This window comes from Chroicocephalus ridibundus, chromosome 6 (genome assembly GCF_963924245.1).
Source record: "Chroicocephalus ridibundus chromosome 6, bChrRid1.1, whole genome shotgun sequence".
NCBI lineage: Eukaryota > Metazoa > Chordata > Aves > Charadriiformes > Laridae > Chroicocephalus > Chroicocephalus ridibundus.
This window is the reverse complement of record NC_086289.1, coordinates 40,273,472-40,287,521: the sequence shown is the minus strand read 5'-3', so window position 1 is coordinate 40,287,521 and position 14,050 is coordinate 40,273,472. Positions and strand designations below refer to the sequence as shown.

Below are 14,050 nucleotides of genomic sequence, written 5' to 3'. Positions count from 1 at the left end.
GCCCTCTTGCCATATATAGACCCACGGAGAGCAAGTCAGTGATGCTCTGCAGGCTGGTGTAGCGGGAGCCCTTAACAATCTGCTTCCCCATTTCGGGTGAGAGGAAGCTTTTTAGGGGCTGATAACATTTGAAATTCTCAGTTTTCTGTCTTGAGCTTTACTTGTTACAGCCTAAATGGTAGTTGTAGGCATGATAACCCCGTGTTCCCCGTATGTGTGTACTCTGCTTTTTGTCGTGGCCTTGCTTGTGGTGGTAGGGCCATCTTCAGTTCCTTCACTCCTCCTGGCTCTTGTTCCTCAGATGTCCTTTGAAACCCCCAGCTTGGCCCTGAGCTGCTTTCTTTCCATTCAGCCTTTGCTTTTAAATCCCCCTCACGTGTCTCCTCTCGGCACGGTATTGGTAAGCAGATAAAGCAGACTTGCTCCGGTAAGATGAGATGTTCAGAAAGGAAAGGTACGGTGAGATGAGAATTAAATAATGGCCACGGGTCAAAGTAATTTTCCTTTTGATAATAGCTGTGTTATTCATGGATGAGTGTTCTTGGGGATTAGTTTCTCAGTGAAAATGAGCAAAATTACTCCATGGTTTTCATGTGTGGTGTTAAAATACCTAAATTTTTTCCTTTTTTAACACAAAATTTGAGAAAATTTCACCTGAAAGTGTAATACATGAAACAAAGTTCACATTGAGCTTAGTGTACTAGTAAGTATTTCCTGACTGTGCAGACGCTCCATTTAAAACCTTCAAGTGTTGAAAACTTATGTATGCAACGGTTGTTCTTAGCCTTTTTCTGAGTTTGTGCTGTCCTTCATAATAGATTTAATTGGTTTTCAAGTGATAAAGCTCTGATGTTTTTATTCACAGCATAATCTAACACGTTTTAAAAATTAAGTCTAAAAGAACTTCATTTCGCTTTTAAAATTTTATTTCTTTTTTTTCTTTTTCTCCCAGATGGGAAGGTTGAAGTGACAAAAGAAGGCGTGAAGCTGTGCACCATGGGACCCGGCAAAGTATTTGGGGAGTTAGCCATCCTCTACAATTGCACCCGAACAGCAACTGTCAAAAGTAAGATCATTTTTGAGCTTTGACGTTGAATGACTTGGGGTTTCTTTGGGAAATAGAGTTCCTCTCATCTCTTCTTTGGAGTTGCAGCCGCTCTTAGATGTTCCACGTAATTAAACTCTTCAGGGCATGGGTTATAGTATTGAATTTAGCCACTGTGAGTGGGAAGAAGATGCAAAAGTGCTTCTCTGGATTCTTTCGCTCAGGTTTGTTCACGTAGAGAACCTCCTACATTAATACAGCACGGCTGATGCTACTTTATGCAGAGGAGCTAATAGCATATCTTCTCGTACGATTCCTGCCGAATCTCATGATAGATATGGCTGTTGCTTAGAAGAGCATATCTGACCCTTGTAAGTGTAAGTCTTCGAGGGAAACTCAAAAGTTTAGCTTCTGTGTTTTTTCCGGACAAGTCGTTGTTTTCCCCCTAAACTGACTAAACAAAATCAGGAAAAAAACATGGATGGCACTGATCCCCTGTTGTAAGTCTTCAGCGCTTCTCCTGTAATCTGGTTTCGTTTATGAATGTTCTGGGCAAAAAGCCCGTGTTGTACAATAAATAGAGGAAAAAATCCATTGCTATGTACAACATAAATACATTTTCATTTAAATTCAGATTAATAGTTGGGATTTGGGATATGTCATACCACAGTCTTCCTTGATCTTGAGGATAAGAGTTTATGGTGACATCTTAAGCAGAGAGGTTTTATAGGAGATGATAAATAGTTCTGTGGTTTAAAGACACTGTAGGGGAGAAGTTGGAAGGGTACAGATGGGATAGAATAATACAAAGGCAAACAAGTGGTAGCAAAATAATAATGTATGTGAGTCCCTGTTCAGAAGAAAGCCTTTTAGAAATACCTAATTTTGTTTCAAAAAGAGCGAGAAAGAAAGAGAAGAAATGGGCAGAAATGAGAAAACGGGAAAAGATAACTAGATTTTTTTGGTGAAGAAAACGCTGCTCTGAAGGAATTGACTGATGTACTCTTATCTTCACCTGCACAAACCTTGCCTCTTTACAAGTACTGTTTATTGCAGGTAAATTCTCGGCTACAAAATAGTCAGTTCATCAGTGGCACAGTTTATACTTTGGAATAATCCAAATGATTAGCAAATGCTTTGGAGTAATCCCACATGGTGTAGCAAATGTGCGTATTGCACAAGTCATGCCTGGCTCAACAGGACAGGCCTCCAGGCTACTTCAGACAGTGTGTTGGGCTACCCTTCTAGGAGGTGCTTTATCTCCTTCCCCCCAGTCAACCGAGGAACCAAGGGTAACACGCGTGCGAATGGAAAGCGGGTGTTCATCCACCGTCACTTTTCCTGGGTCCGTTTACAACCTGTTTGTACACGTGACTCAAACAGGAAATAACAGGTTTTTACTATTGGTTTTGCTATTTCTTGCTTTTTCATGTACTAAGTCTCCTCTTTTGAGCAAAATTCCAGATTGCCTGGTTAAACTGGGGACAGTAGTAAGGTCACTACTACAACTGTCCTCAGAGAGATCAGGTGTCTGCATTTGCTCTTAGTCTTTCCTTTCCCACCGGCATCGTAAAACTATGATAATTATGCACCTTCTTCTGCCGGCAGCTGTTGGGCATGTAATCTCATTTCCAATGCCAGCAAGTGACTTTTAGGTATTTTCTCTGTCGTTATTGCACAAATAAGTAGCAGTTGTGACTGTAATCGGCGTTATATCCTTTCAAGTGCGATGGCACGCAGGGTCACAGCTTGACTTTGGGGAGCTGTTTCAGCTAGGCCTAACCCAACAGAGGTCTTAGAAGTGTGCAGGTCAATTTAGGGCATGTTATTGACTTGAATTGTTACCGCTGCAAATAAACAACTTCAAATGTCCGTTTGTTCTTTTGGCTAAATGATAAATAAATGTCATAAAGCTCAAAAAAGGTGAACGCTAGTAAATATTCCATTAAGTCAGATGATAACTTTGATCATTGTGAGGTTTATTTCAGGAGAAATGAACAATTGATGATTGTAATGAGAATAGACACCCAGTCAACACTGATGCTGGAGATGGTGAACATGTGTCAAGGGGCATCATCCAGCTTTCATTTAGAGAAACACTTTAAGTCAGGGCTTCCCAATTTTCAGGAGATAGATTTCCGTTACCTTCAGAGTGTCAGAAGTGTTTTTTGATGTGCCTGCCAGTACTTCATTACAAGGACATTAAGTATTTCTTTTTGAAAAATGAAGTTGCAGCAAAGACCGAGTGAAGGATGCGTTATGGTCGTGTGCGTAAAGCTCTACAGTGCCTTTGGGCTGTAACGATGTGTCAGCTGTGGTGACATTTCTTGCTGTAACTCGTTTGTATGTGCACTCTTGCTTTGGCTTTGTAAATAATAAAGTTTTTAGTGTCATTACTCATGGCATTAGTCTACACGGGCTCTTCAGCTGGTTCTCGCTCTGCAGGAGACCGCAAACTTAAAGGGATAAATCGCTGTAGGAAGGACTTGGTCTTTGAAAAATATGTTAGAAGACTTAAAATTTTAATTTTTTCTGGTCTGACTCGTCCTGGTTCATTATGACCTCTTTAATAAGACAACCCAGGTCTTTTGAAATCTTGCCCCAAGAGAATTACTATAATATTTTTTGAATATTATTACAGTCTTAAGTAAAAGCGGGATCGGGTCTAACCAGGGCCTGGGAAGAAGGAGCAACCCAAACCATTGTATGTTCAGAAGCACTGGGGAGGGTAGGGCCACATCTCATGACATGTGGCCTCATCTTTAAGATAACTACTACACAAGTTTTTAACATTTGATGGTTTTTTTATTATTATTTTGGGGTGGGTGGTTACTCTGAAGCTTTTGCTTTACATTTCTAGATATTACAGAAAGAATAATTGTTGTTTTCTCTGGTGGAGACTGTTCAGTCTGATGCGCCAAGTATGTCACAGTCACGGCTTTCTAAAGCGCTGGTGTTTACAGATCGGTTTCCATTACGTATACAGCTAAATCCAAATCAGCAGCTAAATTTTTCCTCTGTCAGTATTCATTATCCAGAAGCTCGAGTGCCTAAATGCAAAACTTGACGCTACTTGCAATTTGAAGCAGAATCACAGACTTTCCTCCCCGATTCCAACAAATAATTAAATTCAGTGCATTAGAATAAGGAAGAGAAAACTCCCCTCCTTACGGATAAATTCTCTCACCAATAAATGATGACTCTAATTCCCTGGGAGAGTGGTATTCTCGAAATAACGCTTGCTTACCCATATATCTCAAATTGCTACTGTCGCTTCTTTGAAGGAAGCTGGTTGGGTGTCTTAAAATAGTAAAGGTGGTAAGCTGTGTTTTCAGATCACTCAGAAATAACATTGTTGACTGAGCATGTGATCCGAATATAAAAAAAAGATGCTGGGGTTTGCTGTAGTTTTTATGTACCTCTGCTCTGGCTGGCTACTTTCTCCCTCTAACTCACCACCACCTGTAGAGGTTAATGACAGGCTGAATGCCTGAAATCTCAGCCTCGGTCACCCGTTAGCACCAGGGCAAACACAGGCATGTGGGGGACTTGCTGCTGCCCTTCTCTGCCTGTCCATGGGTAGAGCATCAGTGCGAGGGTCCAGTGACGGAGGCTGGAGAAGAGATGTGCAGATGCACCTTGGCTCTACCCAAGCCACCCGGCTCAATATTGGACCCTGTTACTTAGGAATCTTTCTGTACCCCAAGAAAGGAGGTTGTCTTGCTCATTGCCAAGCAAACAAGGTTTTCTAGTGTGCAAGAGTCTGAAAAAAAGTAAAAATGTATTAAAATTCAAATGTGGTTTTGTTCATTAGTAATATGGGTGGTAGAAGGAACCATATGAAATGTCAGAATTTGGGTTGGATATAAGACTCTGTAATTCTTTGTTTGATAACACAAAAGATCTTCTTAGTAAGTGGAAATTTACCTGCTGCTCATACTGTGCAGTAGTTCTCATTCCTCTTAAAGAATAACCTCATGAGCAGAGTTAAGTAGTATTTTTTTAGGCAGCTTTTGGGAACATTGATTTTGTGAAAGGAGTGGATTCTTCATGCGCTAAGGATATCATATTTATTTGAGAGGTGGCCTTAGCACCTAAAACTATATTCTCTCAGGGGCAAAATTTGAATAAAAAAAACTTCCCACAGAAATGTCTCTGTGCAAGACTGCCAGTTTCAGTGGATTTACTTAAGGCCAGTCTATGTTTTTAGGAAAACAACATTAGTGAAAAAAAAGAAAGGACAAACTGAAGTTGTTAAACTGTAAATTATGTAAATCCTTTTTCCTCGTGAGTTTCTCAAGCTTCTCTGCTGATCAGCAGTGCTAATTGTACAAAACTCAGTGCCACGCAGGGTGATTAGGGGAGTAGTTTTATTAATTCGTTGCCAAGCTTGGATGAGTTTGAATTTTCCACCACAGTTTTTTGGTTGTTTTTTTTTTTTTTTTTTTTTTTTTTGTTACTGGAGTCCAATGGAATTACTTCCCTGGGTTGCTAGCTGCAGCCCTAGAAATTACCTAACTTGACAAGGAGCTTGGTGATGTGGATAATTTGCAAGGGAAAATAAGGCAACAGTCAGTTGCCAATTAAAACTGCAGAGACTCATTAAAAGCCTTTGAGAAGGGTGTTGCCTTCTTATATTCTCTTCTAACAATTACGGGAACTCGTGTAAAGTTTGCTCAGATCTTCTTAAAACAATCAGTTATGTCAGAAAAGTTGACTTTAGATACTTAGCCATTTGATTTAAAGCTTTCTGATATTACTTACAGGTATAAAACCCAGGTTGGCCAAGCCAGAGATGATCAGGTCACGGATCAGCCTGGTGTGCCTGGGTCTGCGTGTGTGCCTGGTGGGGGATAAATGGATGTAGCCTTGGAGAAAGTAATTTAAACACTCCCTTGCGCTGCCTATATTTTTCTCTGACCTTTATGGTTTTTGCCAGGTAATGTGACAAAGTGGAATTGGATTATTCCTCCAAGGGAAAGGCAACAAGAGAAAATGATGTTGAGGACAGCGGACAAGACGTAGCAGAACTTTTTTACCCCTCTTCTTGTTCGCACGGAGGAGCATGGCATCTCCGCGGCTCAGGAGACAGAAGCGTAGGGTGGTCCCAACTGCTGCAGCACAGGGTGGTGACATTCAACCAAGAGACAGTCTAATCAGGGAGAGAATAGTCTGAGATGGGAAGAGCAAAATGACAAATTCATACCACACCTGGGTTCTTTGTGTACCTGAAACGTCAACAGGGTTGTTGAACTCAGTGGCAAAAAAAAGAGCTGGTTAAGGAAGCAGGGCAAAAAAGAGGAAATACGGAATCATAGAATCATAGAATGGTTTGGGTTGGAAGGGACCTTAAAGATCATCTCGTTCCAACTCCCCTGCCCTGGGCAGGGACATGTCCCACCAGCCCAGGCTGCTTCAACCTGGCCTTGAACCCCTCCAGGGATGGGGCAGCCACAGCTTCTCTGGGCAACCTGTTCCAGGGGCTCACTGCCCTCACAGTAAAGAATTTCTTTCTAATATCCAATCTAAATCTACCCTCTTTCAGCTTGAAACTATTCCCCCTTGTCCTATCGCTCCACTCCCTGATGAAGAGTCCCTCCCCAGCTTTCCTGTAGGCCCCTTTAGGTACTGGAAGGGGCTCTACGGTCTCCCCAGAGCCTTCTGTTCTCCAGGCTGAACAACCCCAACTCTTTCAGCCTGTGAACGATTTGTCTTGGTGTATATTGATACTTACTGGATTATTAGTTAATTTTAAATAGTAAGGAGTACAGTGGCGTGGTGTAGACAGGAATAACCAACCATGTAAAGTTTCAGTCTGAGGTTGGGCATGCTGTTGTGTCTTGCCTGGTGGCATGCAGGTACCATCCACCTGGCAGAGCCCTGGGGTGAAATGGAATGTTGTCATTCTCCTCTATACATACACCTTTTCTGAGTGAAAATAAGAAAGTCCAGAAGCCAGGCTATATACTTGATGGATGTATTCTGGTACAGCTTGGGGCATTTCAGGTGCTGCAGCTTGCTGTTGACTGTAGAAACCAGCCAAAGTAGTTCATTCTCTTGAGTTGCACTTTTAATATGGGAAATGGAAATAAAATGTCCGAGTAAATGACAATCAACTTGGATTTGGGTTTGGTTGTGGTTAAGTATCAAGTCAGTGCTTAAACTGGTTTCCTTCCAATATGGTAATTTATTTTTATCTTGATGCAGTTCTGGTGCCTCAAGATTCAAGTTACCATGTCAGGCAGGGGGGTTGTAACTAGATGATCTTTAAGGTCCCTCTTCCAACCTAAACCATTCTATGAGTCTATGAATTAAGAGAGCTGGGGCAGGGCTAACATTTCCAAAGCGTAGCAGCTGACCGTCTGTACAAAAGCTTTAGGGTTATTGCCTATCCTGATCTTTGTTTTGACTTGTGATTTTCAATCATGTGAACTTCAGCGGGTCTCTAGCAGTGCAGCGAAGCTGAGCAAAATATTGCAGGCAAGGTACAATCAGAAATAATTGGCAGGGCACAGAGCTGTGTTTTCTAACGATGATGGAGTGTTACGGAGCAAGTGGGTGTGGGGAGCGATGGGGCTGTGGAGGAGCAGATGCAGGGCTGCTGGTTGATGGTCTGTTTGGGAGCAGTGCTTTGCTGCTTTGCATTTTGAAGAGGTGGTGAGCTTGCAGAACCGTTGCATGCGCTTTGTTGCTCCCACTTCTGCGTGTGACCCTTTTTACCCGCCCCAACTGTGTACATATTGGCTTTTGATTGTTATTTCAGGATTTTTTTGGAGAGGAGGGGTTGATCCTTACTGCTTCAGGAGTTCGAGGGAAACTACCCATTGAAATGTCTCTTTGACTCGGGCTTTCACCACTGAGAAGTCTTTAGTATAAAAAGCTAGCAATCCTATCTGGGAAATAGATGCTTTCTGCTGTGCATTACATTTTCTGTACCTGGTGACACAGAAGGAGAGGTAGTGTCTTATTCTGACTTGAACTCTATGACCCAAAATTTGGAAGTTTCATTCTTTGTTCTTCTTTCCCCCCTCTTTCAGTGTTTCTAACGTAAAAGGTTTGAAAGAAAAGAAAGTCCCATATATCCAGTTCCTAAGAATCATAAGACTGAAATAAAAAACTACTTATAAATAAGGAAGGTGTAAGCTCTGGCAACGTTTTATTTGATTCTCTGAAGAAATGCTTTATTGGCTCGGCAGGGTTACTGTGTTTTGGTGGCTGGGTGAGGAGCAACCGCAATTTGGGCTGAAAAAGAAGTGAGGGGTGGGTGACTCGGCCGAGTTATAAAGCACTGGCCCTGCCTCCAGGAATTGTCAGTGTGGATTTTTCTTTCTTTGATTTGAGCTGTTATTAAAACCAAGAAATCCGTAGCACGCACTTGCGCTTGCTTGCTGCTTCTTTAAATGCTCTCGTAGTTGGGGTGTTTGTGTTGCCTTTGCTCTGGAGAAAATCTGCTTTGTCTCTCGAAGTCTAATTAGTGCTTTTAATGAAAATAAATTTGTTTCTTTTTTCCTTTTCTTTTGGGTTTTGTTTGTTTGGTTTCTTATGAATTATGTGGACTGCTTAGTTTGCCTGCCTTGAACATCTTCAGTGTTTTGCTAGTTGTTTCAGGATGGAAAATGTTGCAGTTCAGGGGCTCAGTTTTCTGTGGCTCTCTTGACTGGAATTGTTCGGTTTTTTTCTTTTTTTTTGCTTCTTTTTTAAAAACTTTTTTTTTCTATAAAACTTTTTCTTGATTGTGCTTACCCAGTACCCAGAGTTTTCCCCTTGGTCTCCCTAGCTGGTTTAATATTGCTCTTATCTTTATTGGCTCACCTGCAGAAGCTCTGGAGGAGCTGGCATCAATGTGGGTTGTCTTTTCTAGCAGCACTCGTTAGATCAGAGAGACAGAAAGCAGTGACGACTTTCGGAGACAGTTGAGTGGTTTTGCTCCGTGAAGACTGAAAAAAAAAAAAAAAAAAAAAAAAGCCTTTGTCTTGGAGCCGGGCATGGAAGAAAGATGCTGAAGCACGGTTGATGGCTTGTATTGGGAGTCGACAGAACGTAACATTTCTATAAAACCAAAGAGAAACTTCTTCAGTACATTATTTTGGTGTGCATGCCAACGCATCGGGAAGAAGGCAGGAAACAAAGAGGGCACCTCTCCTTATTTAGATTATTTCTTAGTTAATTGTAGAATAGCTCGAAGGTTTTAGTCTTGGATTACTCATTTTATGTAAGATTTCCTTCAGCACCTACTTCAAGACTTTAGAAAAGGTATTGTGAAACAGAGCCTGGAAAACTTAGGCCTGGAAATCATTTTAAGTTAAAAGACACCCTTAGGAATGAGACTTGAAAACTTGTTGCAGCTCAATTTGCAAATGGAGCATGGAGAAATCTTGAATGCTAGTTTTATTTTATACTGAGGTTGAATACCTGGAGAAACAAAGATCCATAAAAACTACTCAGCCCAGTAAAATTAGTGGAAGAGCTTTCCTCAAACACACTGGGAAAAGCAGCACCCTTAACACCTGGAGGTTTAGGCATTGTGGGCAGTTTTAAGCCCATGGGAAAGCTGGAGCAGAGGAGTCCAAATGTAGGTGTGCATATTGCCAGGTACCCTGGCCACCCTCTGGAAAGCCGTGCAGATCCTGAGCTGTATCTGCTCGCCCCTGGATGACGTCTGCACTCGTGTTCCTGTTGCAGAGAAAAACTTTTCTTTCCTTCAGATATCTGGTGTTATTTAAAACTCAGTAGTATGAAATGATATTATTATAGCAGGAAGCTTTCAGTGTAAGTCCATGTTTAGAATCTCTATATACCTATTTGGCCAGAGCTCAGAATAAAATACTGCTTGTTGTGTCTGATGAGGTATGATCATCATGCAGGGGAAATGAAGCACTTGAATTGTTTTTAAATACTCCTGAAAATAATTTTGTTGATATTTTTCATGTTGCTTTAATTGCAGAGTTGGATAATCTGAGAAACCATCACAGTTAAACACGTTCATAAGATTATCACTTTCTCCGTGCAACCCTTGAAGTAGTAGTTAATACTAACAGCAGCTGTAAAGTAATTACTTTACAAGAGCTTCTTTTTCATCCCCTTTTATTCTTGCCTCTGAAAACGTTAGTGATGCATGAAATATGGGTAGAGCAGCTTTGATAAATGAGATGACTGAACTTTGCTAATAAGCAAAGCTTGGACTGAGTTGGACAAACAAGAGAATGCAATAATAGTATTTACCATGTATATTCATTTATGGGCTCAACAATACGTGGTCTTTTCTCAGATTTAAAACACACAGGGTCTGATTTTGACTTACCGGTATAGAACAGTTTCTTCTTCTAGACTATTTTGTGGTATTAATTGGGGAACAAAAAGCTGCTTGGTACCAAGAGAGACACAGAACTGTTCAATTTGTGTTTTGGAACCATCCCCTTTTGCTCTCTAAAGCCACTTTAGAAGGTGCTTGATGAAGTGAGATCACCTCACGCTGCCTTTCCTGTTATCCATAAAAGCATATTTTTAAAGATATTTTTACCCTTCATGACTCAAGGTTTCTTTCAGAGTTAAAATGGATTAATTTTAAGGATTTGATTAGACCTTTCTGCATTGGAGGAGTTGTGCTTCCCTGCATTTGAAGTCCATCACTTTCAATAAACTTCCATTAAGGTAATCTTAAAACAAAATCTCCCAACAATAAGCTCAAATATGTAACTAGTCAGTAAATTTTGCTGCAACTTTTATTGCTTTCAGCCAAGCTATAGCATCATCATCTCGACTGACTGATGTGTTTGGTCCCTTTGGACCATGCTGATCCTGTTGCCTCCACCGTCTCTGATAGCTCCAGATCTTCCCAACCAATAGGGAAGAGTAGTATTTTTTTCAGTGTTAAAACTATCTGCTACAAGTTTCATTGAATTTTTTTTTTTTAAATTATTTCTTCCCCCTCAATTTGTAATATTGCAGGTTTTGGTGAAAACAGTTCTTCGTTGGTTTTGTTTACTGCCTTGATGACACCAAGCCTTAGCCTTCTCCTCTCCAGATTGCAGATTGCCATCCTGTTCAGCCTCTCCTTGTAAGGCAGCTGCTCCATCCCAGGAAAATGGTGTTTACCTCCTTTGGACTTTTGGAAGCCTCACTGGGTCCTCACTGAGTCAAACTGGCTCATGGCATGGGGAATATAGGAGTGCCAAGCTTATATGGGCTTAGAGCCCGCTGGTCTGGTGGGAGGTGTCCCTGCCCAGGGCAGGGGGTTGGAACTAGATGAGCTTTAAGGTCCCTTCCAACCTAAACCATTTGATGTCTTTCAATATTCACATCAGATTTTGGTGTCTGGTCTTGTTTAAGACACCACAGAAGTTGTTTAAAAAACAAGCTGTGGAAATAAGCGGGGAGATTTTCCTTTCTAGACGATTGAAGGGAATGGGCTGAAAGCTGGACTGTGGGCTGCGTCGTGGGGGCTGCACAGCAGGGAGGGGACAGGGACAAACCCGGTGGTGGGGCATATGCTGGGGGCTGCGTTTGTGTGTGGATCCCCAGGCAAGGAGGCTCCAGCCCCTGGTTCTGGCAGAGGTTTGTGCCCCGAGTGCAGCTCATCTGTTCCCACCGGCGTGCTTTTGTGTTGGGAGGTTCTGATGGCCAAATCAGACTTCCAAATTCTAAGGAACATCTAATGTTGTCATTTATAACTTTAACCTTACAAATAGGGAATCAAAAATTTCTGAGCATATAACTTTTTAAAAATTTTACATTGTCGTTCTCTGAACTTGTGTTCAGGCTGCCAAGCTATTAGTTCCTCTAAAAAAAACATATTAATTGCACTATTTCCATTGTGCCTCCCACATATTAACAAGGAAAAGAGTGATCTGGAAGGATTTTTTTTTCTTTTATCAAAAGACTGTGTTGGTTTTTTCTTTCTTGGCAAGTAAGAGATCAACAAAGAGTAATTGTATCTGCTGTGTTTTGGTATCTTTTAAATTATGGACTCTTTCCCTTTATTTAGTCTTTAAAATTTACCCCCAAAATGTTTAGGGTAAATTCTTGAGCTTCTGTAGGATTTCTTACTCTCTAATTAAAGTAACTGTAGAAGCATACACAGTTTCCTATATTTTGTCCATGTTAAAAGCTAAGGAAATATTTTAGCATCAGGGTGGGCTGTCTGTTAGTGTAGTTTCCACAAGATAAACTTCAAATAAAAATAGGGAAGGTCCGAAGGCCGTTATAAAGGCGAGTGATACCCCCCAGTACAGCGTAATGATGCCCTCAGCTTCTGGATGTGAACAGCCCTATTTACCTGGGTGTTTGCGGGGAAGCAGGTTGTCTCCATAGGCAATTAGCTTGAAATTAACTTGAAAACCTACTTTCATGCTTCTCTGCAAAGCTCTTTAGCAGGAAGTTTTTCTTCTTCCTTCCCCTCTCTCATGGTGCTCTGTCGCTAGCTGTGCTTTTGAATCTGGAACTGCAGTGCTTTGTGCCTTTGCAAAGGATGTGCCGCTTCCCGGGCAGCGCAGAATTAGCATGCAGCACGAGGTGATCTGTAAGATTTATTCTCTGCATTGTTAAAGGTCATCGATAGATCTCCACAGAGGGTTAAAGGGTGCCCAGAGTGGTTTTGTTGACAGACCAGTACTGTTTATTGTCCTGTATTGTTTAACAGCGAGCAAAAGAGAGACCTGGAGCAGATCCAAATTCAGTCTGGAGATCCAGAGCAATACTTCTGGTTGGTGGTGCCTGTGCAGTGAAGAAATATAGAGCCATAGGACCATAGCATGCGTTGGGTGTGAAGGGACCTCTAAAGGCCATCTAGTCCAACCCCCCTGCAGTCAGCAGGGACATCTTCAACTAGATCAGGTTGCTCAGAGCCTCATCCAGCCTGGCCTTGAATGTCTCCAGGGATGGGGCCTCAACCACCTCTCTGGGCAACCTGTTCCAGTGTCTCACCACCTTTCAGTGTAAAGAACTTCTTCCTAATGTCTGATCTAAACCTGCCCTGCTCTAGTTTAAAACCATTGCCCCTCGTCCTATCGCTTCATGCCCTTGCAAACAGACCCTCCCCACCTTTCCTGTAGGCCCCCTTTAGGGACTGGAAGGCTGCTCTAAGGTCTCCCCGGAGCCTTCTCTTCTCCAGGCTGAACACCCCCAACTCTCTCAGCCTGTCCTTACAGCAGAGGGGCTCCAGCCCTTGGATCGTTCTCGTGGCCTCCTCTGGACCCGCTCCAACAGGTCCATGTCCTTCTTGTGCTGAGGGCTCCAGAGCTGGACACAGGACGCCAGGTGGGGTCTCACCAGAGCAGAGTAGATGGGGAGAATCACCTCTCTGGATCTGCTGGCCAGGCTTCTTTTGATGCAGCCCAGGATGTGACTGGCCTTCTGGGCAGCAGGTGCACATTGCTGGCTCATGTCCAGCTTTTCATCCACCAGTACCCCTAAGGCCTTTTCTGCAGGGCTGCTCTCTATCTCATCATCACATATGTGTGTGAACACCGAAGCTAAAAATATTTTTCTCTTAAATACTCCCTAAGTATAATGCTAATTATTGATTCCTTATTTTGCATGCTTTTTTAGCTATTGCATGGCTCAAAAGAAGGCAGGGCACCCCTGTAGCAGTGTTGGCTCAGTGGAGGGTATCTTCCCATTGTATTCAAGAAGATCCCTGGAGGAGCTGAGCTCTGGGTAGCAGGAGAGGGGAGAGTGGGGAAACAGGGGAGAAGAGCAGGCAGCACATATGGGATTCCACAAGAGGGGATGGAGAGTGGCTTTTGTGGGAAATCAGGAGGGACCATGGAGTTTGTTGTGTCTGACGAAGCTGCTGGAAGTTGCTGATGGGAAGTAGGTGGCTCTTTCTGAAAGCAGTTTCTGCTCTTGTTTTTGTGGCGTGGGTATTTTCAGAGTAAGAGATGTTGGTGGAGCAGATGGCTATGCCATGTGCTGTATTACATAGTGTTTGAGTTTGTATTTAATATATGGAAAAACAAAATAGAGACGGAAGAAAACACGTCTATCTACTACACCGCTGACTTCGCT

General features: G+C 42.3%; 1 protein-coding gene across 2 annotated transcripts in view; it reads left to right on the top strand.

The window, feature by feature from the left end:
- Positions 1–14,050, top strand: part of PRKG1 (protein kinase cGMP-dependent 1) — a 530,384-nt gene that overhangs the window by 199,386 nt on the left and 316,948 nt on the right. For both annotated transcript variants that reach the window (XM_063338936.1, XM_063338937.1), the window contains exon 3: positions 953–1,066. In XM_063338936.1, the coding sequence (XP_063195006.1) occupies positions 953–1,066 (114 nt within the window). The remainder of the gene's footprint in view (positions 1–952; positions 1,067–14,050) is intronic.